This window comes from Trachypithecus francoisi, unplaced genomic scaffold, assembly GCF_009764315.1.
Source record: "Trachypithecus francoisi isolate TF-2019V2 unplaced genomic scaffold, Tfra_2.0 Lachesis_group7, whole genome shotgun sequence".
In the NCBI taxonomy this organism is placed as follows: domain Eukaryota; kingdom Metazoa; phylum Chordata; class Mammalia; order Primates; family Cercopithecidae; genus Trachypithecus; species Trachypithecus francoisi.
In genome coordinates this window covers 54433247-54461138 of record NW_022681472.1, presented here as the reverse complement: position 1 = coordinate 54461138, position 27892 = coordinate 54433247, and the positions used below count along the sequence as shown (strand labels likewise).

General features: G+C 37.3%; 1 protein-coding gene across 1 annotated transcript in view; it reads left to right on the top strand.

Annotated features, from left to right (window-relative positions):
- The window catches only part of STK3 (serine/threonine kinase 3), a 354584-nt gene that overhangs the window by 234167 nt on the left and 92525 nt on the right, over positions 1-27892 (top strand). Inside the window, exon 9 of the mRNA XM_033202322.1 lies at positions 6684-6876. Coding sequence (XP_033058213.1) covers positions 6684-6876 — 193 coding nt within the window. The remainder of the gene's footprint in view (positions 1-6683; positions 6877-27892) is intronic.

Below are 27892 nucleotides of genomic sequence, written 5' to 3'. Positions count from 1 at the left end.
TAATCTAAAATATCAAGAATAAGTTAAGAATTTTAAAAAGTAAAAGCTGTGTCTTAAAAGTTTTCAACACCATCACCAAATTATAAGTGAGTTTTCTAATTTCGTTTAACTAGTTATTCCATCTGTACTTTATTAATTTCTATTTGTGTGTCACCCTCTCATTAGTGAATTGAGTGTTCATGCTATTTTTATTGCTATTTTTTACTGTCAATTTGTAAATTAGATTAGCATTCTTTAGCAAATTGACTACGTAAGTAAAAATAATATGCAGTAAGATCAGTCCCTTCCAAACTTAATTCAGTGTTTTTACAATTTTATCTAAGCCAATTGTGTGAATCCAGAGGTTCAGGCCTTATTGTCCCTTTGTAGATTCAACTCTAATGTAGAATATAGGGAGGCTAAAGACTATTTTATACCAATCAGATGTTATGTTTCTTGTTAAGTTTAATGGTCACAGCTTTGAATCTCATAAGGATAAGAGACAAATGACTCACACATGTAAAAACAGACTTAGTGTTTTGGGAATAAACTGGTTGCAACTGTGATAAAATAAGATATTCAACCAGCAGATTTGAAAAAGGAACTGATGTAAAATCATCTTCATCTCTTTACTTCGGAAAATGAAACATGCTCTTGCAAACCTATAGTGTAAGTTAAATGGGGCTTGAGAAATGCTTAGATAGTTTAAAAGCCTTACATAATTAGAAGGTAGGTCTTAGGCTTTAGAATTAGACCTTGCTAGAATTCTTGCTTCTCCACTTATTTGTTGTATGACCTTGGACAAATTATGAAACCTATTTGAGCCTCAGATTCCTTTACCTAAGAGGATTAATAGCACCCCTCAGGGTTAATAAGATAATTTTTTTTTTTTTCCTTTTGAGACGGAGTCTCACGCTGTCTCCCAGGCTGGAGTGCAGTGGCGCGATCTTGGTTCACTGCAACCACCACCTCCCGGGTTCAAGTGATTCTCCTGCCTCAGCCTCCCAAGTAGCTGGGATTACAGGCACGTGCCACAATGCCCAGCTAATTTTTTGTATTTTTAGTAGAGATGGGGTTTCACTATATTGGCCAGGCTGGTCTTGAAATCCTGACATCAGGTGATCCACCCACCTTGGCCTCCCAAAGTGTTGAGATTAAAGGCGTGAGCCACTGTGCCCAGCCAAAAGAGAGTTAAAAAGACCTTAGCATAGTGCTTCCAACTCAATGATAAGTATTTTTTCATTATTAAATGAATGATCAACTGAATAATTCTAGTTATTAGCCTTATTTCCTGTTCCAAAGTATAATATCTTCAATAGCCATTCTATGTTTTATAATAATAATGTTATGTTACTATAACCTCATAACATTGTCCTTCGTTCTGTGTTTTGGCATTACCTCATAATGAGGAATTTAACATCCATTCAACAAATTACATAATAAGAACAATACTTTTTACCAGACATCAGGAGTACAACTGTAAACAAGATCGGGTTACTGCCCTTATAGATTTGAGAGTCTAATGGGGGATTTAGACAAGGCAAGTGGATAGACAATTACAGTACTGTAAAATCAGCATAAGCACAGAGTACTATGGGAATACAGAGGCATGACACGTAATTCAATCTTGGGGTGTCTGAGCTGAGAAGGAATGTGTCTGAGTTTAGTTCTGATGTAAACAGTTGTAAAACACTCCACCCAAATGTATCTACCTGTGTTAAATACATAGTCTACTCATCCTTTAAGAGCTAACTCAAGTTCAGCCTCCTCTGTGGGGCCTTCTTCACTTTCTAAAGGCAGAGTTAGAGGCTCTACTCTTGGTATTCCCATTTTACTGTCAACACTTTTCTTATAGCACTTAATAGATTGTCCTGTAACTTATTGTTCACATGGTAGTAGATTTGCCCTAGATCACAAACTCCCTGAAAACTGAAATGGAATGAAACTATCTTATTCATCTTTGTATCTCCAATGTCTTGTCTACTACTTGATGTACAATAAATGCTTGTTGGATGATTAATACGTGAAAATATAAATTGATTTATTCATTAAATAAATATCAAGTACCTACTGTATGCTAGGTGTTTTAATAATGAGGATTCAGAAGTTAAAACAGTCTCTTACCTTCTTCAGACTTACATTCTAGTGGTCGTGAAGGCCAGGTATAGACTGTGAAGAATACAGAAGAATAGAAAATGATGGCGGCTTTAGTTTAGATTGGTGGTCAGAAAAAGCTTCACTGAGGAGGTCACAGCTAAATAGAGACCTGAGTTAAATAAATTATCAATCTGGTTTATGGATGAGCATTCCAGTCTGATAGATCAGCCAATTTAAAGACTTAAAAGGAAGAACATGCTTAGAATGCTCAAGAAACAGCAAAGGAGGTCAGCCTGGTTAGAGCTTGGTGAGCAAGAAGGAATGTGATAGGAGATGGGATTGGCAGATATTACTAAATGGGATAGGCCAGATCACATTTGGACATGATAAAGGTTTTGGATCTTATTCTAAGTGTGTTAGGAGGCCAAATGCAGAGTCCTTAGCAGGAGAGTAACATGATGTCATTTGTCTTCTGGAGGGATCAAACTGCCTATGTGAGTGAGACTAAAAGGGGCAAAAATGGAAACAATAAGAACAGTCAGTAGGCTATTTTCATGCTCCAAGTGGGAGAAGATGGTGGCTTGGACTAGAATGCACTGCATAATTTGTATGGGACTCTTTGGGAATAGAAGGTGGTGATATAAGCTTTTAAAATTGTAAGCTTGCACCTCAAACTTAAGCATTCAAGTAGATCAAAATTTAAACGTAATTCAGGTACATGTATGTAGTAGAATAATGGGCTAAGAAATAAAAGAACTTGTTTCTTAGTCCCAGATCTACTTTTAAGTAGGTGTGTGACCTTAGGGAAGTCTCTTATTTTCTATGGACCTCAGTGTTTTCAGATATAAAATGATGGTTCGAATTAGTTTCTCTCTAACTGTAAAGGTCCCTGATTTTGTAATTCCATGAAAAAGTCAATATGTATTGAACGTGTCAACCTAAATAACAAGGACTCTCTAAAAGGAAGTAACATTTATTTTAGAATAGGGCATTGCAGTGCTAGTATAGATGCTATAGTAAACGATGTGTATATTCGGGGGGTAAAGGAAGACGAAGGTTTTTAAAGGAAAAATGGGGAGAATTGCCTAATTGTTTTGAAATCCTTATCCTTGTGCGCCAGTCTGTGGTTGGATAGGCAGTTGCTGGGTAGATGTCCTGGCAGTATTTTTCATGTAAGATTGCAATGGCCGTTGTGCAAAGTGGTGGTTTTGGCAGAGTCTTTTGTGATAGCTTTTGCTATCAGGCATTTATGCATGAGGACCATCTCTTTATGGCTTTCCCTTGCTCCATTTGTCAGGGTTGGTTTTTGTTTGTTTTTTTGTTGTTTTAAACAGAAATGTTTTCATTTTGATTTTGACAGCTTTCACAAATCCTTACTATGTTTTGAATACTAAATGAAGCACTTTAGTGGATTCAGAGGCACTCAAAGACATTCTTGTCCATAGGGTACTTACATTTATAAAAGATTTTGCAAAACGATTGCTTGCAATATGAGATCATAAATTGAATACAAAAGTATATAATGCAGGTTGTAAATTCTGTGGAAGTTTAGAAAAGAGAATAATTAACAAAGACTGAATTAGCCATGGAAGTAGTAGATACTTGATCTGAAACTAGGTAGGATTTAGTTAAATGGATAGAGGGGAAGGGGGTTCTGGATAGAGAATAAGACATGTACACAAAGGAAGTCTTTAATGAGCATAGCATCATAAGGAGTTATGGCAAAGAGAGATTCAGTTAAAGTCCAGCCTGCCTGTATTGGAGGTTATATGAACAATGGGAAAATAGGATTGGGCCATAGAAGACACTGAAATCTAGGCAGAAATGTTTAGCTTTAATGAAGGCAGGAACTGGGAGCCATTGTAGATTCTTCCGTAGAATAATAGAAATAGTATTCAAGAAAGGTTAGTATAATGCCATGTACTTTGAGAAAGGTGTGAAACTACCTTGTTCTGGGTAGCATGCAGGCATTTTGCTTACCTTTTTATTTAATCATCAATCTTTGGGGACAAGGATCCTATGCCTCATAAGTAATTTGAGCCAGGATTTGAACCAATGTCTGCCTGACTCTAGAAAGTTAGATGGGAGAGTCCTCAGTCAGGAAGCATTAGCTGCAGTAAACCACCTATGAGGTAGTGAGGATTATACCCAGTAGCAGTGGAAATGGAAAAAGAAGAGATGGAGCTAAGAGAGAATTTTTTAAAGAACTACATATATAGGGAATGAAAGAGAAAATAAATGTAAGAAGACATTGAAGTTTTATGTAGCAAGTGAAGATTACCATGCTTTGTGGTGGTTGTTGGGGATGGAGACAGATAGGAGGGACTGGAGAGACAAATAATATCTGATTTGGGACTGTCAAATTTTAGATGTCATTAAGCATTTACATAATAAGTAAAGACATAGGAAGATTTCAGGATTTGAGACTCCTCGACTTATTAGATTGTTGAAGGCTTAAGAATGAAGAGGTCTTCTAAAAGAGAAAGGATCATGAAAGAAGTGCAAACGACTTTGAGACATAATGCCCAAGCTTATCATGTAGGTTTAGGAAGAGGAAAAGTATCAAACAGCTGTCCAACTATTGTTATATTATACAACCCAAATTGCTGAGACTCAACATTGATGTTCTCAGATTTGCATTGTCAACTCTCTCAGAACTAGATTTTCCTTATATGTTTCTACTAAAAATGGAATAAATATAAATGAATTTCAGTACATAATCAAGTTTTTCTAAATAGCCGATTCTTTGGTCCTTTCTTTCTTTTTGAAATGGGGTCTTGCTGTGTCACCCAGGCTGAAGGGCATTGGCACCATCATAGCTCACTGCAGCCTCAAACTCTTGAGCTCAGGCAATCCTCCAGCCTCAGCCCATCAAGTAGCTAGGACTACAGGCACACCACCATGTTCAGCTAATTTTTAAATTTTTTATGGAGACAGGGTCTTGCTCTATTGCCTAGGCTGGTCTCAAACTCCTGGCCTTCTGCCCTGACCTCCGAGAGCACTGGGATTATCAGTTGGTCTTTCAGACAGGATTTGTTAGTTTATTTTTATGACCCTATTCCAGTATATCTTTGGTGAATGTTTTAAAGAGCACTTTTAATTTGTACTTATATTACTGACTCAATTCTTCTGTGAAACATTCAAAAGCTGGGATTTGACAACAAAAGCATAGGCAACAAAAGAAAAAAAACTGATAAATCAGACTTCATCAAAACTAAAAACTTACATCAAAAGATGCTATAAATGAAGTAAAAAGCACACAAAATGGGAGAAAATATTTGCAAATTATATCTCTGGTAAGGAATTAATATCCAGAATTTGTAATAACAACAGAAAAACCAAACAACCCATTTTAAAATGGGTAAATGGATATTTCTCCAAAGAAGATATACAGATGGCTGATAAGCATGCGAAAAGATTGCTCAACATCACTAGTCATTAGGGAAATGCAAATCAAACTACAATGTGATAACACTTCATGTTCATTAGGATGGCTATTACTTTTTAGAAAAGGAAAATGACAAGTGTTGTCAAGGACATAGAGAAGTTGGAATCCTGTGCATTGCTGGTGGGAATGTAAAATGGTATAGCCACTGTGGAAAACAGTTTGGGCACTCAAAAAATTAAATATGAAGTTACCATGTGATCCAGCAATTGTACTTCTAGGTAGATACCCAACCAAACTGAAAATAGGGATTCAAACAGATACTTGTAGGTCAGTGTTCACATTAGCACTATTCACAGTAGACAAAGGTGTCAGCAATCCAAATAACCATCAACAGGTAAATAGGAAAACAAAATGTGGTGTATTCATACAGTGGAGTATCATTCAGCCTTAAAATGGAATGAAATTACACAACATACCACAATATACCTGAATCTTGAATGCATTATGCTCAGTGAAGTATATTGTATGATTCTACTTACATGAGGTATCTAGAATAGGCAAATTCATGAGTACTATACTATTAAATAGTACTCATGAATTTGCCTATTCTAGATACCTCATGTAGGTACAATAGAGGTTGCCAGGACTGGGGAAAGGGGGGATGAAGAGTTCTGTAAATGTATAATGGTGGTGGTTGCACAACACTGTGAACATTCTTAGTGCTATAGAACTGTACACTTAAAAATTGTTAAAATGGTGAATTTTATGTATATGTATTTGTATATTTTGCCATAATTTAAAAGAAAAAACTAATGGCTCTTGTACAAGGTTATAGACATCATTATGCTCGTTATAATACAAAGTGTCAATGTGTTCTGTCTTAAAGGTACTCTCTTTTATATATTTAGTTGTTTTCGTCACCGTATTCTTTGTTATGCATTTGTTGATAGTTCACTTATCTTAATCCTTATTTTAAAAGCAACTAGCAGCCTTCTCCTTCATCAGTTTCTGTTGCTTGATCTTTAATTACCTAAAGCTTTAGGTTATTTTGAATAATTTCTGCTCTTAAAATAACATTTGTATGTATGTCTATATTAAAATCAGTACTAATCATATTTTTATAAGTATTAAAACTATAATATATTCATTCTCTTGTTAAGAATTAAGAAATCCAGCTGTCACAGAAAAGTCTTCCCTCATTGCAGTATTTTGCTTGCAGGATGAAGATGAGCTGGATTCCCACACCATGGTGAAGACTAGTGTGGAGAGTGTGGGCACCATGCGGGCCACAAGCACGATGAGTGAAGGGGCCCAGACCATGATTGAACATAATAGCACCATGTTGGAATCCGACTTGGGGACCATGGTGATAAACAGTGAGGATGAGGAAGAAGAAGATGGAACTATGAAAAGTATGTGACTTTTTTACATTGAATATTTGTTTTCTAATTTGAAAGGATACTTTTATAGGAACCAAGCTAGTTCTGTGTTACTTTTTATAGCCAATTGTGGAAAATTTTGTTTCTTAGATTTATGTAACAATAAAAAAGTATGGCACAAGTCAGCTTTTTAAAATTGTATTTTAATATAGCAGAAAGCAACACATCTTCAACTTAGAGATATGGAACTTTTTTCTGTTGAAGGTTGCTAACCCACAGCTTAATTTGCAAAGTATTTTAGAGAGAAAAAGATAATGTTCCTAACATTTACTTTTCCAATTAAAAAAAAGTGAACCTAAAATTATCTTCCAATAAATTCAACAGACTGTTATTTTGTGTTGTCCAAATTATCAGTTAAACCACAACGACAGAGCAGTGCAAGCTATGGGAAGAAATAAGGTGGGAAGATAAGAAACACTAGAAAGAAGGATTAAGAGACAGGGATGCTCATACAGAAGATTCAGTTCCATGAATATTTACTGCTGCTTATGTGAGGCACAGTGCTGGGGGTGCTGCAGTGGCTAAAATGATGATCAAACTTTCTCTCTGACCTCTGTTGCTTACAGAGTGATGACAATAGGAATGCTTTCACAGACTAGCACTTCTCTTTCTTAAAAATAGTTTTTTAAGATAGTGCAGTTAACATTGTAGGTCATTGTGATTTCACAATTATAGGCAAAAACAAATTTTCTCTTAGCACCAACTGACCTTTTTCTTCCTGTCCTGGTCCTACCCTAGTCCTGTGTGGTTAGTGTCAAAGTCTAAGCAAGCATTAGGCTGCTTTCCACTGAAGAGTATTGCCTCTCAATGGTAGAAAAGCAGAATTACATGACTTCTAGCATTGTAGAACCTAGAAGACTGTAAATATTCAAGTAATTTGCTGGTACTGCAAAATGGGTACCAGAATTTTCTCTCAGATACTTCCATTTCCTTTTTGCCCACCCTTTTCTTTTTGCTACTCCTCCTGTGAAGTTTGACCCATAGCTTCAAGTCACGTGGCTCAGTACTGCTGCTTTCTTCACATTTTCTGTGTAGCCCATTATGGTTGCATATGTACTTTGGATAGAGAGATCATGAAGCACAAAATGTAAATAGATTGCTATGTTGCCATAATCCTGCGGGTGGAGTATGAATTTTCTATCTCCTGCCATTGGTGGGTCTTCTGAGCCTTTTTCCCAGAAAGCAGCCTAAATCTTGGATTTCCTGAAATTCCTAGCGGGGCATCTGACTAGAGTAAGTTTTCTGCATCTGTAATGTGCCTCACTACACTGCAGAGGATGGTCTTGTGGCCCGCAGAACCAGCCAGTGTTAGGGTACAAGTGGATCACAAAGATTCTGTGGTAAAACAGTTAACACGTTTTTCATCCACATGTAATATCAGTTTTCCATAAGCTGATATAATTTTTTAACTCAAATTTTATGATTCTTAACAGATCAGTTAGATCATGAGTGCTGTTTTGTATCTTTAGGGAGTTACTGAGCTCCTCATGAAGCTGTATAAACAACTTTTCATGCAGTCATATAGTTGAACATCAGCATATATATAGTAGTTAAGAAAAATGAGTCTTTATAGAATTGAATTTATTTGGATTGCAGTGTATTATGTTTCAAAGAAGAGAGAGCAATGAAGATGTTTCCAACATCATACTTTAAAATTACACCACAGATTTCTACACAATTTGTGTATGACTTTTAGGTTTGACATACACAAAAATCAATATATGTTATAATTTTGTTGTAACTGAATATATAGGTATGACTTTTTGTCACAGAGGTTTTATTGAAAGCCCATTTTGAAGTTGAGCAGATAGTGGTTTTTATAACTGCAGTTGTTTTATGGACCTCGGCGAGTTTTAAATCCCGTGAGCCAACTTTCTGTGTTTTTTGTTTCTGCAAGTTAGACATCATTCTGTAATGTGGGACTTCATTGTTTCCAAAATTCTAATCAAGTGATGTTAGTATAACCCCTAGAGATTGTCATATTGTAGTATGGTAGTAGTAAAGAATGTGAAGAAGTTACTGAGGGAAGACTTAACTTTTTCTGAAACCACATAATTATTGTAGTTTTGTTTTTCTCATAATCTAAATCTTTAAAACTTCTTAAATTAGTTGGTATGAGGTCTCAGCATTTGCTAATGTGTCTATAGCGTTTTTGTTCCCTAATAAGATGATAGCAGTATATTATTTTTGTTTTTCTAAAATCTCTACAATATGTACTGAAGATTTTGATTTTCATCTCTTCCCATTGGAGTTTCAAGTGAGTTGCCTGATTTAACATCCTTGTCAGTTTAAATTATGTTTACACTTTCTCTTTTATACCTTTAACCATGAAGCTAGAAATTATGGGCCTATTTTCCTTACCTCTAGGAAGGAAAATTACCCACAGACCCTTTGACGGGAAGCGGAGAAAAATGACAAAAAATGTTTTAAAATTTGATCTGACTTTTTGAAAATGGACATGGACCCTAAGAATAACTTTCTAAACCTATTTTTAGCAATGATGGCATCACTTTTACCCTCCCGCTCCCGGTCTTCCTATTCATATATCCATAAGGCCTCCTCATTCCCCAAAGAATGTCCAGGCTTCAGCTGTGTCACCAAGATCCTTCACAGTCTGGCACTAGCCAGTATTTGCATGTGGATCTCTACTTCTTCCTTACGGATTATGCTTTATCCATACTAGTCTGTGACAGTTGGAATTCTGAATGGTTGACACTGGGTTTAAGCAGGTTGGTTGTCATTTAAGAAAATCAACTTGTAGGATTTCTTATCCTGGAGTAGATTAGAACCAGGTCAAGAATCTGTGTCATCAGATTGATGGGGTAGGAGAGATTATTTCATCATGAATGACTCTGGGAGAGTAGTAGCTTCAGCAAAGACAAGACTGGAGCTTTTTCGTTTGTTCAGCTCAGTTCTACTCATCTTAGTTCTGTTTTTATGGAGGAACTTTCTGATCTTACAGAGCTGTGGCTATATTGGTAGCACTAGTTGCCCTGGAGGGAAACTATATCTTATGGGTATCTGAGGAAGAGCCATACTTTCCAGCCAGGTTTTTATTTTTCTTGTGTGTTTCTGTTTTTTTCCCCAGATAAGTTATGAAGTTTGTCCTGGTAAGAGTGCTGTATAAATCTCCTCTGCCACATAATAGTACATGCTCTTGGAATATTGGTTTCATGAATGAATACTAATTACAGTAGAGTCAGAGTCAAGCTGTGTGTGTGTGTGTGTGTGTGTGTGTGTGTGTGTGTGTGTTATAGTAGAACTAAAGATACATAGCTCTGGAAGCTAAGAGAACTTTAAGGTAAACCTCCTGCCTTAGTAAGCTACTTTCTTTTCAAGTGTTCTACCATCCCTACTTCTCATTTCATAGAGCACACCTTCTGAAAATGTGTTCCTTAAGATACCTATTCGGTGAAATTCTCTGACAAATATAGATAAATAATATACAATAATCAGAAGTATTTGGGAAATGCATATTTATCCTAGAGATAAATTATTACAGAACTATAGTATATATTATTAACTTATTAAATGCAAATAGTACAGGAAGGAAAGTTTAAAAATTACATGACCCAAGCTTTCCTTCACTTATTTGACCATGAAAAGCTTTTAATGAGGAACTTGTCAGTGATTAACATCCTGTGTAATAAGTATCTGAGAAACACATTTTGGGAAATGCTGTCATGAGAGCCCTCTAGTTCCCTGACCCTAGTTCCTAGTCTGCTTTCTTTTTATTAGCACACCCTCCCTTCACTTCTATATCCAGCTTAGAGACTATATTTCGTTGCTTCTGCCACTCTCTTATATTCTAAACTCCTCTTAGAGGCTATATTTCATTGCTTCTGCCACTCTTTTATATTCTAAACTCCTCTGCCCTAATATCTTGTCTTTTCTGCCTCTCCTGGAAAGCTTTGATATGGTCCAGTCTCTGTGTTCATCTTCTCTGCATCTTTACCCTGGCTATTGAGTGCTGCTGAGGATAATCTTCTATCTGTACAGATGAGGGCTACCAGATCAAGACCTTCTGCCCCATTTGGGCCCTCAGAACTTTCCTGGAAGCCTGTGTTTCTCGGTTCAGCAATTCCTCATTCTACAGAGTGGCTAGTTTAGATCTTCACTACATCTCTTCTTGCTACCTCCCATCTCAGTTTCAGTAGATGACCTTGGTCCCTACTTTATAGAAAAAAAAATGAAATGTTATAATGCGAGTACCTAGAGAAGTTGTGTAGGTGTTTTAAATGTGGTCTTTGGAATAAGGTTAAAAAATTGAGTCATTCTTAATTTCCGTTTCTTCCTTCACCCTTCATGGAAGTAACATCTCATCAGTTCTGCCCTCTAAATATCCCTATCCTCTTCTCATGATCTCAGCTTGGATTTCTTTAGTGAAAGTCCTCATAGTTTCTCACTTGTGAGGCTTCTAAGCTGATCCTCTGCCTCCAATCTTCATTCCCTACCCACCATACAGATTTTAGCACATTTCTCTTCTGCTTATGACCTCCCAGTGACTACCAATTGTTTATAGGCTAAAGGTCAACACCAGTTAAGAAGCAGTATATGCTCTGGTTACTACTTACCTTTCTATTCCCTCTTCATCCTTCTTCCAGCTTCTCAGCTCTTACAGAGCTTTTTCACCTTTGGCCTCTTGCAATGCCCAAATCCTCCTGTGGGATTTATCCTTCTTTTGCTAAATCACATTCATCCACTCAGGCTCAGTTAAGAGGTTGCTTCCTCTGTCAACTCCAGGTTAGGAATAAGTGCCCCTCTAATAGGCTCCCATCTCACCCCAAGCTTTCACTCTTACAGCACTGTCATGCTTTATTGTGAGCATGTGCTTTTTGCTCATTCCCCACTGTATTTTTTATACCTAATACAATACTTAGCACTTGGTAAGAGTTCATGAAATGTTTTCTGAACAAATGGTGTGGTATAGTAAAGAGCACGGGATGTGAAGTCAAATCATTAATTGTGTTACTTAATTCTGTCTGAGTTTCAGTGATATGTTTTGTCTCTCTGTTGTGTATATGTGTGCAGGTGTGTGTATTATGTAAATTCAAAACATGCCTAGCAGTGTTTTAAATATAGTTGATGATCAATAAAGGATAATATTCATCTATCCATCCTATTAATTTGTCCTTCCAACAACTTGATAAGAGGGAGCATCTGGGAAGCCCCAGGCATTGCCAGCCCTGCTTCCCATGCAGTGAGAAAGACCATATCTTCCTGGGACTGGAGATGGTGAGCTGTCGAGCAGCTCTGTTCTTCCCACGGCAAATTCTTACCTCCACCTTTTCCTGCCTCCTCCAAGACCTTACTCCATCTCTCTTTTTTCAGTAAGCTAGCCAATGGGGCTTCTATAGATAGTGATGATCTCCAAAATGAACTGAGTAGCATCAACATGATTAAGAGGGGTTTGAATGGCAAGATAAGCAAATGCTAGAGAAGTACTCAGTGCACTTGGCATCTCCTGACCAAGAGTATGTTTGATAATATCTATTGATATGACTTGAAATGAGAGAACTGTTTTCCACTATTAGTGAAATTTGACATCTCTTTGAGAAAATGAGTAGAGTGTCGTGGAAGTATAAAAGAGTACATTTACATTTTATTTTATTTTATTTTTGGAAAGGGAGAAAAAGGTGAATTTCTCAGGTTATAGCTGTTATTAATTGAGCTCCTACTGCAGGCCGAACACTGTGCTCAGGACTTTGTATGCCTTATCTTATTTACTCCTCACAAGGATCCTGTAAAATAGCATTTCACTACCATTTAGCACTAAGGAAACTGAGACTTGGGAATGTTGTCCAAGATTTTCATAGCAAGTAAGCAATATACTGGAACCAGTATATAGACACAGGGTTGACACTAGAATCACATCACTGTTCTGGGGCCAGTGAGCTCAATGTCCTTCTTGGGCAGGATTCTAGAACATTTAAGAGTCCTTTAGGAAAGATCAGGATCCTTATAAGTCACCATAGATTCCTGAGAAGAAATCATATCAGAATAATATAATTTCCTTTTTTGACAGCATTGCTAAACTTCAAGGTCAGAGAAAATGCAGTGTTTGAATATTGTATCTTAGGATATTAGAAAAGTATTTAACAAGGTCTTTCATGATATCCTTGTAGACATTATGTAGTGTGACCTAGCTGGTGGTCCTGTTATGAGAGTGCAACAGTTATACTCAAATGTGCTTATATCAGTGAGAGTTTACTGGAGGAAACAGAAACTACGCTAGGTATTCCACACACAAAGAAATTTAAGTCAGAGATTGTATTCATGTGTTCTCATATTGCTTTAAAGAACTGTGTGAGACTGGGTAATATATAAAGAAAAGGGGTATAATTTGCTCATGGTTCTGCAGCCTGTACAGGAAGCGTGGCTGGGGAGGCCTCAGGAAACCTACAATCATGGTAGAAGGGGAAGGGGAAGCTGGCACGTCCTACGTGGCTGAACAGGAGAAAGAGCAAAGGGGTTGGTGCTATACCCTTTTAAACAACCAGATCTTGTGAGAACTCAACCACGAGACAGTACTAGGGAGATGGTGCTAAACCATTAGAAACCACCCCCATGATCCAGTCATCTCCCACCAGGCCCCCCTCCAGCATTGGGAATTAAAATTCAGCGTGAGATTTAGGTGGGGACATAGAGCCAAGCCATATTAGAGATGTAGATGTTAAGAAAATCAATGGAAGGCTAGAGGAGAAGACTGTGTAGCATAGGCTTCAGGAGTGACTCCCACACCACCACAAAAGTGAGCATATAAGGAACAACTACTACTGCCACAATGAGGAACAGCAATCCAGAGGCTGCCACTGGCACTGTTGAGTTCAGTAATACAGATTGAAATAAACCATCATTGCTATTTAGGGATTAGAAAGCTACTAAATATTACTGCAACCACTCCTCAGTACCTGTGAAACTGGTGACTAGATGCTAGAATGCTGCTGTAAATAATCAAGTCTCCATGACAGGGCTTGCAAGAAGGAAATAACTAAACTAGCAGACACATAGCTTCTGTTTGTTTTTTCCACCCCGCAGTTGTGAAAGAGTGCACTTACCCAGAACTCTAGTTGCAAGGAATTCTGAGAAATGTGGTGCTCACCTCTCTAGCCTCTATGATACAAAGGCTCACCAGAGGCACATGGCAGTGGTTGCTAAATTTCGGTCGACTACAGTGTTAAATAATAAATCGTTTACCAGAAGATTTCTCATTTTGTGATACAGAACCTCAGCCTCAAGCCCTGGCTAGCTCAAAATTTTTCATAGAAACTTGGGTGAAGCTATAAGGTGAAGGTCCATCAGAATTGCAAATAACGTGAAGTGGAACAAAATAAAAATATGTTATAGGATAGAATGAGGATCCTAAAAGATCACCACGGGCTGGAGCAGTGGGCTTGATTTACAAGATAAACCCTGGTCTTGGGTCCAAATAACTAGCCTTACAAGTATTTGTAACAGTCAGTCTTCAGAGATACTGGTCTGAAGACTGGAGCAGGGCTTGGGCATCTCTGCTTTTAAAATATATTTTTTAAAATTTAAAAACTCTACAAGAGCTTCTGAGGGGCAGCTAGGACAGATAACCACTTTTTAGAACAAGGAAATAAACAGCTTAGCTTCCCTCTGCTCTCAGGAGTTGGGAGCTGGAACTCATCTGGAATATTGTGTTTAGAACTTACGGGAATATTTAAGAAGGCTGGAGATACACTGGAGCATGTTGAACAGAGAGGCAGCTGGATGGTGATGTAGGTGGAGACCATGTTGTGTTAAGAATGGGTGGAGAGGCCAGGTGTGGTGCTCATGCCTGTAATCCCAGCACTTTGGGAGGCTGAGGCAGGCGGATCACCCGAGGTTGGGAGTTCGAGACCACCCTGACCAACATGGAGAAACCCCGTCTGTACTAAAAATACAAAATTAGCTGGGTGTGGTGGCCTATAATCGCAGCTGCTCGGGAGGCTGAGGCAGGAGAATTGCTTGAACCTAGGAGGCGGAGGTTGCAGTGAGCTGGAGATTGCACCATTGCACTCCAGCCTGGGCAACAAGAGCAAAACTCCATCTCAAAAAAAAAAAAAAAAAAAGAATGGGTAGAGAGGCCGGGCGCCGTGGCTCACACCTGTAATCCCAGCACTTTCGGAAGCCAAGGCAGGTAAGGTCAGGAGTTCGAGACCAGCCTGGCCAACATAGTGAAACCCTATCTCTACTAAAAATACAAAAATTAGCCAGGCATGGTGGCATGTACCTGTAATCCCAGCTACCCAGGAGGCTGAGGCAGGAGAATCGCTGGAACCCAGGAGGCAGAGGCTGCAGTGAGCTGAGATCGTGCCACTGCATTCCAGCCTGGGTGACAGAGCAAGACTGTCTCAGAAAAACAAAAAAAGAATGGGTGGAGAAATCACCAGTTATGTTTAGGTTGTATATTATTTACTTATATTAACCTTTCATAAATATTTATCATTTCTTAAATACTGGGTTAAATAATATTTACTAAATATACATTTTAAAAATGTCTTACCTGTATATGCCTATAGTATTTATTGATTTTGAGAATTTCAGAGTTTATTTTGGACAGCACATATATGCAGTTTTACTTAAATAGTAGGAGAAAGCAAATGAAGTTCTGCTTTAGCTTTTTAGGAGTTACTCTGGAAACAGATACTAGATATTCAGCGGCAGTTTAGGAGAGATACCAAGAAAGGAAGGCTGAATCTGCTCCCTGGTTTATCCATTGTTCCTAGACAAAATTGTGAAGTGTGAGGCAATTTGTTTTGTTCTGAACATCTACTTCCATGCCGTATTCTTTGCTTAGTAATATCTTTCTCTCAGTTCTCATATCCTTTCCTTCCTTCCTTTTTTCCCCCAAAATCTGTTTTGGAAAAAGACCAGATACACAGGAATAAAATGCCTAATAATATTCCTAATGTTCATGAAATACATTTTCACCCAGAATCATACAGCCTTGAGCCAAAGGAGTAAATCACTAAGGATGGAATTTTAGATGCCAAGAAATAATTGGCAAGGGTAGGAGAATGTGTAGGGGAATTACTTTCCCACTTACCATGCTTTTATGAAACACTGTTGCATTCCTCTTTAACTTAGGAGGTTAATGTTGCCTGGGATATGACAATAAAGGTGACAGCAATGAACTACAGGTCCCTCTTGCAGCTGGGTGCAAATACTCATCGTATTTCTGGGCAACTAGAAATCGTTCATTTTCCTTTACAAAAGTACGAGGAAGCCAGGTAAGGTGTGGCTGCAGTGGTTTGGAGTTCCCTGTGGGCGCTGAGTATAGTCTACTCTTCTGTGTGCTCTTGGTCCGTGGGATGTTTAACAAAGTATAACCCAGCTCAGACCTGCTGGTGTATGTATTTTGGTTGTAGGATACCTCTTTTTTAGCACAAAACACACACAAGGATGTAAATATTAGTCTTCCCTGTACAAATGAAAATCTCTTTCCTGTATAGGCCTTTGAAGAAAGCATTTTCATAGATACACACAGTGACCATTACAATATTCATTACTCCTTTTACTTAACTAAAATCTTGGGCTTCAATTTTTGTTTCCTTCTATTCTGCCTTCATTGGAGATTGAAAACAGCTGGTCACTATTTTCTGTGCAAAGAACCCTTCATAAATACTTGGATACTTACTAAGTTCTTCCTCGGACTTGACTTTTCTTAGCTGAATAATTTCAGTCTCTTTAACCTTTGTGCAGGTATTATTTTCTAAGCTTTTTAATCTCTTATGAATAGTCTGTGGAACTTCTCCATGTTATGTTTATCCTTCTTTGTTTTAAAATACAGTATGGTAAAGTTCAGAAAAAAACTGATGTCAGTAGCTTCTGTGTTAACATCCTGGTTTTTATATGTATTCACTATACTCTTGGCAACAAATTAAAGGACACATTTCCAAGGTCATTAGTGAGGTGGAACCACCCACATCTTAAAATATTTTTAGAAGAACAAATTAGGTAATCTTTATAAATCTCTTTGATGTTGACAAATACTTTGCTAAAGTCATGATTGTTATTTTATTCTCTAAACTTGAATATCTTTGTCATAATCATGGTAAGAAGTTAAAAATTAAATTATTTTGTTAAAGTATTTTTAAATATTACTTTATATATTTACATTTTTATGAGGACTTTTGTTTAGAAGATGTGCAAATTAGGAAACTTAATGAATAATTGTGGGTGGACTGACATATTTTCTATGGTATTATATTCCTCACAATTTGATTTACTTGTTAATGTTTTGGGGATGCATGAAGGAGATGAAAAGCAACCTTTTTCTTTAAAATTTCTTATCCACAAAGAGAATGAATGATAATTACCTTATTCTTTGTTGCTAATAGGCTTTTAGTTCCATAAGCAACTAGTTGAAGGAATTGGGGCCAAAATTGAGGAACTAGGTAATTCTGAACATTAAAATTATTGTTAAAATAAAATGTTTTTTTAAGCTGGGGATCAGAATTCAGCTGCAGCTGGAGAAATTGATGTCAATTTTATGTGATTATTCTTTCTGTGCTTAAAAAAAGCATTTGCCGTAGCAACCACATCACATATGACAGTGGTTACTATCTTGAGATTTCCTGCTTTATTTTCTCATTGAAGAGCCTAGTATTTTTTTTTTTTTTAATAAGTCGTAAGTCAGAAACATCATCCTCTCTGTCCCACTTCTGTGAACATGTATCTCCCTGGAGACTCAGCTCCACATTGTGGCATGTGTTTCATATTGTGTCGTTAAACTTTACTGGGCAATTGCAGCTGCCCCCTCCCATTAACTTTTAAAACAAACCTAACCTGTTTTCCTCTTTAAAATTATTTTAAAATTGTTTTTTAATCTTTTATGTGTATGACAAAGAGATACTCTAAATGTTAATTCTAGGTTTTAAATTAAGCAATGGAAAATATTTAGAAGTATAAGCACATACGTTTGAATAAAAAATTAAGTGTAAACATATCTTGGTTAATAGTATCTTATCAAATCATCCAGAAAGAAAAATCTAACAGAATAGATTCCTTCTTTTATTTAAGTTGCTTTTTAAACTTTTGTTAACTCTCTGTAAGAATGTTTATTTTTATCTTAGGAATGGGTTATTTTTAAAATTTTTGAGTATGGAAGCCAAAAGGCATTTTGCCATAGGTTTTTTAGATCAACCTGTAAAAAAAACCTTTAAAACTATAATGTATCTGAAACGTACTGATATTTAAACTACTCTGTATAATAGTGGACTTCAAGTTTGAAATTGGGATGTTTCTGCAGTAAAACTGAAGATCGCTGCTTCTTCTGCTTCTCCCTACATCCTCCATTTGGGAATAGAAATGTATCAGTTAAGGACTGAATTTGACTGTATATACCAATAAACCCAAATAACAGTGGTTTAAACAAAATAAGATTAATTTCTTTTCTCATTTAACGAGAAATCCAGAAGCAGAGTATCCAGCACTGGCAGAGTGAGTTCATGATGTCATTAGAAATCCTTTCTGTGACACCATCTTTAGGGTATTATGCTTGTTCTTCTGCCTGCAAAATAAATGCAGGATCTCTAGCCATCAAGTCTGCATTCCGGGCAGTAGAAAAGAGCAAAAAACAGAAAGGATTGTGCCTGTATCAAGAAAACAGAGCTTTCCTAGAAACCCTTACTTGATTTTTTTTTTTTAAGAGAAGGGTCTTACTTTGTCATCTAGAGTGGAAATGGTGGTGTGATCATAGCCCATAGCTTATTGCAGCTTCAAACTCCTGGCCTCAAGCAATCCTCCTGCCTCAGCCTCCCAAAATGCTGGGATTAGAGGTATGACCCACCATACCTGGCCTAAACCATTATTTTTATGTGTCATTAGCCAGAATTGTATTACATGGCCACTTTTTCCAACAAGATAGATACTTTCTCACCCCTAGGCAGGAAGCTAGGAATTATAGATATTAGGGAGGCACATTTTTCACTTCAAGACACTACGACATTAATGGTGGCTCATGTGACTTCAGTTAGAAGCTCCTGATTGAGATGTTGTCAGGAGCACGCACAAGACTGTTGGGGTTAGAAGAGTAGATTCCTGGAATGAAATTTCCTAGTAATTTCCTTTCTTTATTTAATCAGCACCAAGGAGAAGTCTGCTTCTCCCCTTTCTGTTGCTACCACTTCTCTCTAATCAAACTGTTTCTTCTCTGACTCATTGCAGAAAAGAACACTGTCTTTCCTTCAGCCTTTTTCTTTTTTTTTTTTTTTTTTTGAGGCGGAGTCTCGCTCTGCCGCCCAGGCTGGAGTGCAGTGGCCGGATCTCAGCTCACTGCAAGCTCCGCCTCCCGGGTTCACGCCGTTCTCCTGCCTCAGCCTCCCAAGTAGCTGGGACTACAGGCGCCCGCCATCTCGCCCGGCTAGTTTTTTGTATTTTTTTAGTAGAGACGGGGTTTCACCATGTTAGCCAGGATGGTCTCGATCTGCTGACCTCGTGATCCACCCGTCTCGGCCTCCCAAAGTGCTGGGATTACAGGCTTGAGCCACCGCGCCCGGCCGCCTTTTTCTTACTCTCCTCATCTTTATAGGAAATGCCTGGTCAGCCCATCTTTCTGTTTTGAAGGTTTTTATAGAAGATTAAAATTCCCCCCACTTTATTCTTCGTAGTGAAAAAAGCAACTTCTGAGATTTGATTTTTCTCCTTCTCCTTCCCAGTGTATGCTGCTACTCTTAATATGTAGGTCATATTAGAATAGGTACTCTATAAATGTTAGTTTCTGGTATGAAAATATTAGTTTTTAATTTACTCCAATAATGGTTTGGGTGAATTTTCTCAGATACAGAGGTCTGAAGTAAGAGTCAGTGGTATATCAAGAGAACCCTGTTTATTACAGTACTGGGGAGTTTGTAAAGATTCTGGGATGAAGAGTTCCTTATCTCCTAGTTGAGGAGAACACAAAGAAGACCATAATGAGAGCCTCAGCAGTGAAGCCAGTGCTGGATGAAAAAAAAAAAAAAAATTAATGAAAGCAATGTGGTCCTGGCTTGGTGTGGAGAGAGGAAGATGATCTGGGGAGGAACATAGGTCACAGAGGGCTGCTGTCTTCACTCAATTAGTAGTGCCACAATGCATGCTTTTTGTAGTTTCTATTGTTTTGTTTCATTTTTACCAAAGTACCTACAAATACTAAATTTACTTTTTATAGAATGCTATCTAGAAATACGCTTCAGTGAAACCTTTCTATTCATTATCAAATACAGTTGATAATGGTGGTTTAGGAGTTTGTTACTTTTCCAGCAGTTCGTTTCTAAAGAAACCATTTTTCCTCTCCTCCCTGATTCTGACTTTCCTTGACAAACTTGATAACCCTTATTATATAATATTGAATGTTAAAGTTTTCAGATGTATTTATGTGTGTGACACATTTTAAGACTTCTTGATGAAAACAGAACTTACAACTAAATATATAATTCTATTACAGAATCAATCTTCCTTTTAGAAAGAAAAAGAAACAAAAAGAATATTGAGCAAAGAATTTCTTTAAGGGATTATCTACCTTCTCTTAGCTCTATGGTTTGATTTACTACTTTGATTAGTTTATAAAAAATATGTGTAAGTTGAGCTACACTTGCAATTTTTTTAAACTTGCAAAATGGGACAGAAATGGAGAATAACAGGTTAAATTCCTAGACTCGATTTTCATTTAAGAGGTTACCATGGGAACCAAATTTCAATTCTGAATATAGAGAAATATGTCTTGTAATGATGAAGCCTAGAGACAAATCAAAGGTACTAAAAATCTGCTGAAAATGTTAATGGAATGTATGTGTCCTATCTAAACGTCAGTAATGTAACCCATCAGATTAACCAGTTTCTATTTTTGTTGTTGATTTCAGGGAACAAAATTGAAGATGAACACCATAAACACCATGTCTTTATATTTAGCATATTTATTGATTGTTGAAATATTACACCTTCTCTTCTATATATTTTGTTCATTTTTAACACTCCTGTAAAATCTGTTATGACAGGAAATCTAAAGGCAGCCTTGGCCATTATCTTGCTGAACTGTCCCTAAGGAGTTTCATTTTCATGAACTTTGAATGTGAGATATGAGAGTATTCTAAGTTCTAAAGGTTTACCACAAATATTGGTGTTTTATACTATCTTAAATTTGATAGACTGTCTCAATATCTTTACAGTGGTACCGTTTGGGTCCCAGATGTCTTGTAACATTTATTTTCTAGCCATCTAAAGCTGTAATTAGAGGACTGGTCCTTAGATAAACAGTTGTGTTGAGAGTCTTTTTCTATTTTTCCACTAATACATGCATATTCTGAAAATCAGGTTCTTTCTGACTCTACTGGGATAGATCATTCTATTATTACTTGCACCAACCTAATAATAATTGTAGTAGTCACAATACTTTCTCAAATACGTTATCAGCAGTGCACCAGTGCTAGTAATGAAATACATATAGCTTCTACTAATTCAAAAGTAACGTTGAAAAACCATGTAACATGGCTCCTGCTGTTGTTCATAGATATTGAATATCTAGGTAGACAGTCAAAAACACAAATTGATAGAGATAGCTGTGAAATTATTTAGGTAAAGGATTTGGAATTCTGCATTAGGGAACTTATGACTTAATGAAAAGTAAAGATGGAAACACATTTAAAAGACATAACTCAGCCAGGTGTGGTGGCCCACACCTGTGATCTCAGCACTTTGGGAGGCCAAAATGAGAGGATTGCTTGAGTCCAGGAGTTTGAAACCAGCCAAGGCAGCCTAGTAAGACCTCATCTCTACAAAAAGTAAACAAAAATTAACCAAGTGTGGTGGTGCATGCCTGTAGTCCTAGCTACTCAGGAGGCTGAGATGGGAAGATCGCTTGAGCCCGGGAGGTCAAGCCTTCAGTGGGTGGAGATCATGCCACTGCACTCCAGACTGGGAGACAGAAGGAGAGACCCTGTCAGTCAGTCAAATCAGTCGGTCTGCCCCCCCATCCATCCATACAACATATTCATAGGGTAAAAATAAAAATTACTTTTACCAATAATTATATTATTCACATGTTTACATTGTATCGTAATCATTCATTTAATCAGAGATTGGGCTCAACCATCAAAACACCCACTAGAAATTGAAAAAGACCTCTGGATAGGTATTAAAAAATAAGATTACTTGCAAATAAAGATCTGCACATAGAGAAAAACTTAGTTGTTTAAAAAAGAGTAAATAACACAAAACCACATAATTAGCAGGATTTCTGAGATACATTTCTATACTCATGTTCATAGGAGCATTATTCAACGAAAGTGGAAAAACCCAAGTATTCATTGACAGACAAATGGATAAGCAAAATGTAGTATATGCATAGAATTGAATGTTATTTATCCTTGAAAAGGAAGGAAATGTTGACACATGCCACAACATGAATGAACCTTGAGGTCATTATGTTAAATGAAATAAGCCAATCATAAAAAAAAAAAGGAAAAAAAAAAACACTTTAATGGATTTCACTTATATGAAGTATCCAGAGTAGTAAGACTCATAAAAACAGAAAGTAAAATGGTGGTTGCTAGAGGTAGGGGAAAATGGCGAGTTGTTTATTGGGTACAAGAGTCTCCATTTTGCAGGGTGAAAGTTCTGGAGATTGGTCACACAATACCTCATGCTACTGAACTGCACATTTTTAAATGGTTAAGATGGTAATTAAAAATTTTTTTTATTGCGGTAAAATGCATATAGCTAAAATTCACCATCTTTAACCATTTTTAAACATAAGCATACCTCATTATTGCGATTTGCTTTTTTGTGCTTCACAGGTACTTTTTTACAAATTGAAGGTTTGTGGCAACCTTGTGTCAAGCAAGTCTGTTGGCGCTGTTTTTCCAACGTTATGTGCTCACTTTGTGTTTCTGTTTCATAGTTTGGTACTTTTCACAATATTTCAAACCTTTTCATTGTTATATCTGTTACAGTAATCTGTGATCAGTGGTCTTTGATGTTACTATTGTAATTGTTTTGGGACACAACAAGCTGTGCCTATATAAGATGGCAAATTTAATTGATAGTTGTAGTATGTGTTCTGACTGCCCCACCAGCAGGCCATTACCCTGTTTCTCTCCCTCTCCTCAGACCTCACTGTTCTCTGAGACACCACAGTATTGAAATTAGGCCCATTGATAACCCTACAATGGCCTCTATGTGCTAAAGTGAAAGGAAGAGTCACACATCTCTCACTTTAAATCAAAAGCTAGAAATGATTAAACTTAGTGAGGAAGGCATATTGGAAGTTGAGACTGGGTGAAAGCTAGGCCTCTTGCACCAAACAGCCAAGTTGTGAATGCAAATAAAAAGTTATTAAAGGATATTAAAAGTTCTACTGTAGTGAACACATGAATGATAAGAAAGTGAAACAGCCTTTCCCTTTCTGATATGGAGAAAGTTTGAGTGGTGTGGATAGAAGATTAAACCAGTCACAACATTTCCTTAAGCCAAAGACTAATTCGGATCAAGGCTCTAATTCTGTTCAATTCTGTAAAGGCTGAAAGAGGTGAGGAAGCTGCAGAAGAAAAGTTTGAAGCTAGCATAGGTTGGTTCGTGACATTTAAGGAAAGAAGCTATCTCCATACCGTAAAAGTACAAAGTGAAACAGCAAGTACTGGTGTAGAAGCTGCAGCAAGTTATCCAGAAGTTGTAGCTAAGATAATTGATGAAGGTGGCTACACTAAACAACATAATTTCAATATAGAAGAAACAGTCTTCTATTGGAAGATGTCATCTAAGACTTTCCTAGATACAAAGGAGAAGTCAATGCCTGGCTTCTGAGCTTCAAAGGACAGGCTGGTGGTGGAGATTAAGTTAAAACCAATGTTCATTTACCATTTTGAAAATCCTAGGGCCCTTAAAAATTGTGCTAATTCTGTTCTGCCTGTGCTCTGTAAATGGAATAATGAAGTCTGGATGGCAGCACATTTGTTTACACCATGGTTTGCTGAATATTTTAAGCCTACTGTTGAGACCTACTGCTGAGAAAAAAAAGATTATCTTTGGACTGTTACTGCTCAGTGAGAATGCACCTGGTCACCCAAGGGCTCTGATGGAAGTATGCAAGGAAATTAATGTTGTTTTCATGCCTGCTAACACAACATCCATTTTGTAGCCCATAGATCCAGGAGTATTTTAGACTTTCAAGTCTTATTATTAAGAAATACATTTTATAAGGCAATATCTGCCATAAATAGTGATTGCTCTGATGGATCTGGGCCAAGTAAGTTGAAAACCTTCTGGAAAGGATTCACCATTCTTCATGTTGTTAAGAACATTTGTGATTCATAGGAAGAGGTAAAAAGATCAGCATTAACAGGAGTTTGGAAGAAGTCCATTCCAACCATCATGGATGACTTTAAGGGGTTAAAGACTTCAGTGGAGGAAGTAACTGCAAGTGTGGTGGAAATAGTGAAAGAACTAGACTTGGAAGTACAACCTGAAGATGTGACTGAATCGCTGCAATCTCATTATTAAACTTGAACAGATGAAGAGTTGCTTCTTGTGGATGAGCAAAGAAAGTGGTTTCTTGAGATGGAATCTACTCCTTGTGAAGATGCTGTGAACATTGTTGAAATGACAACAAAGGACTTAGAATTTTCCATAGACTTAGTTGATAAAGCAGTGGTAGAGTTTGAAAGGATTGACTACAATTTTGAAAGTCGCTCTTCTGTGGGTAAAATGTTATGAAACAGCATCTCATGCTACAGAGAACTCTTCTGTGAAAGGAAGAGTTAACTGATACAGCAAACTTCACTGTGGTATTATTTAAGAAACGCTACAGCCACCCCAAACTGGACTTCTAAGCAGCACAGGTGCCTTTGCACTCTCATTATTCTCCAGGGTTCTCCCGCTGACATTCCAGTCAAATCTTAGCTGTTTATCTGTTGCCTTGGTCTTTTTTTGTTGAGAGTGGACTAGCACCAGGCCTCTCTTGTCAGCCATCTTTCTGATGTCACTCCTAAACATAACTTTTAGAAAACCAAATACCGCATGTTCACACTTAAAAGTGGAAGCTAAATGTTGAGAACACATGGACACATCTGGGGAACAACATACACTGGGGCTTTTCAGAGAGTGGAGGCTGGGAGGAGGGAGAGGATCAGAAAAAACAACAAATGAGTACTAGGCTTAATACCTGGGTGATGAAATAATCTGTACAACAAACCCCCATGACACAAGTTTACCTATGTAACAAACCTGCACATATACCCCGACCTTAAAAGTTAAAAAAATTTTTCTTTAAGAAAATTGACGTTGTGAAGGCAAGCAATCAAACAAACATAACTTTTATGTGCACTGGGAAACCAAAAAATTTATATGACTTACATTATTGCAATATTCTCATTATTGCAGTGGTCTGGAACCAAACCTGCAATAACTGCGAAATACGCCTGTATCTAGTTCAGTGGTATTAATCTTAAGCACTTCCATGAAGTTGTGCAGCCATCACCACCATCAATTTCCGTAATTCTTTTCATCTTGTAAAACCCAACTTCTGTACCCATGAAACACTAACTCCCTGTTTCCCTGTCCTCTTATTCCCTAGTAACCACCATTCTGTTTTCTGTCTCTATGATGTTGACTACTCTAAGTACCTGACATAAGTGGAATCATACAGTATTTTGTTCTTTTGTTACTAGCTTATTTCACATAGCATAATGTCCTCAAGGTTCATCCATGTTGTAGCATGTGTCAGAATTTCCTTCCTCGCATTTTGCTTATCCATTCCTCCGCAAATGGGCACTTGGCTTGCTTCCATGTGTTAGCTATTATGAATAATGCTGCAATAAACATGGGGATACAGACACCTCTTCAAGACCTGGCTTTCAATTCTGGATATATACCCAGAAGTAAGATGGTAAATTTTATCTTATAAAAAAATTTTTTAAAACACATAAGGTGAAGTCAATAAAACCTTCGTTTTGATATGGCAAACCATTTTATTTTAAGGCAATGAGACAGAATTTTTTTAATGAATAAATATCACCATTACCACTCTCTCTTGTATCCTCACCTAAGCCGTCTCACCTAGACTCCCAATCTGTCAAATAATGCACATAGAGATCCAAAAGTAGGGAGAAAGGAAAGAGGAGATAGGATGCTTACCTGTCAGTTCTGTCTCCCTCACCTCACCCTTTTGTTTTTTGAAGTTTAAGAATTCCAGACTCTCTGATTTGTCACATAAACTAGGCATCGATTTAGGCTTTCCTCATATTTTTAAAGACTAAAAATAAGTCTTAGCGTGCATTCTTTTGACCAAAATGACCTTAAAGCTCATCCCAACTAACAGTGTTACTTAGTTGTCATAGTAGTAACTGTAGTTTTAAACTGTGCCAGGACTATTACAAATGCAATCTAGGTTGATCAGATGACTGTTATGAATATTATGTGTCTTTTTAGAGGAACAGTGAGACTAGAATGTCTCCATAGGCAAGTAAACAAGTTGATGATGACTCTGAAACATATATCCTATGAAAGGAACTGGGGATGTTTTATATTAAAAATAGACAGCCAAGATAGGAGCCATTACCTCTGTCTTCAGATATTTGAGGAACAATTATATGAAAGAGGAATTTATTTGGAACATGAGTGTAAATTACAGAAGGAAAGATTTCAGTTTTACATTTTAAAAATACTTTTTGTAACTTACAGTTGCCCAGCAGGGCCCCTTGTGGGGAGGTGCACTCCCCACAAAAAATTTTTAAGAAACTAGTTTACCACCTGACCAACATGGAGAAACCCCATCTCTACTAAAAATACAAAATTAGCCAGGCATGGTGGCATGTGCCCGTAATCCCAGCTACTTGGGAGACTGAGGCAGGAGAATTGCTTAAACTCAGGAGGCAGAGGTTGTGGTGAGCTGAGATCATGCCATTGCACTCCAGCCTGCACAACGAGCAAAACTCCATCTCAAAAAGAAAAAAGAAAGTAATTTACTTTCTATTTGGAGAATTACATGGGAAATGCCTTCTTGGTGGTCTCTGGGACATTTATTTGGAGCCCTGGGGCTTTAAGGAATCCAATTTGAAAACCACCGATCAAGACCAGTATAGCCAGATTAAAAATCTAATTATTCCAAATATTTATTTCCTATTTAGTCATTCAGTATAAAAAATGAAGAGCCATTGAAAGATGCTGAGGAGAATGACGTGTTTTGGTTTGTATTTAGAAAGGTCACCATGTTGACAATATGGAAATTAAAATCAAAACTGTGATATTGGAAGCAAGGAGACGAGTTTGGAGGCTGCTACAATGGCCTAAGCAAGAAATGTTTAGAAGCTAAACTAAGACAGTTGCAATGATAAGTAGAGAAAAGGGGTTATGGTTAACTGTATTGAGAATTAGAATTAAAAGACCTAATAATCAGTTTGCTGTGGTGGGAAGGGAGTAATCTGAGTTAATTCTCAACTTTATTATTTTTGGGGATTGAGTAAATAAGGTTGACTTTAGTGGAGATAGAATATGTCGGGGGAGCTGTAGGTTTGAAGGGAAAGATCTTGAATTTAGTTTTAGAACTGATAAATTAATTGGCAGCTCACCTCAGATTAAGTTGTCTAATAGCAAGCAAAGTTAGATATGGAACTTAGGAGCAAGGTCTGGGCTAGAGAATTAGTGTTGGGAGACATGGATGTAAGTTTGGCAGGCGAAGCTGTGGAAGTCCAGGGGCAGAGGGAATCAGAAAGACTGAGGAAGCAGTTTGATAGATATAAGAGGAAACTGAGTAAGTCGTTATAATTTCTTTTTTAATTTTTTAAAAGTATATATATATATATATATTTTTTTTTTTTTTTAGTTTGAACAGGGTCTTGCTCTGTTGCCCAGGCTGAAGTGCAGTGGCACAATCATGACTCACTGCAGCCTTGACCTCGCAGGCTCAAGTGACTCTCCCAACCTCTGCCCCCGAAGTGGCTGGGACTACAGATAGGTGCCACCACACCTGGCTAATTTTTTGTATTTTTCATAGAGACAGAGTCTCGCTATG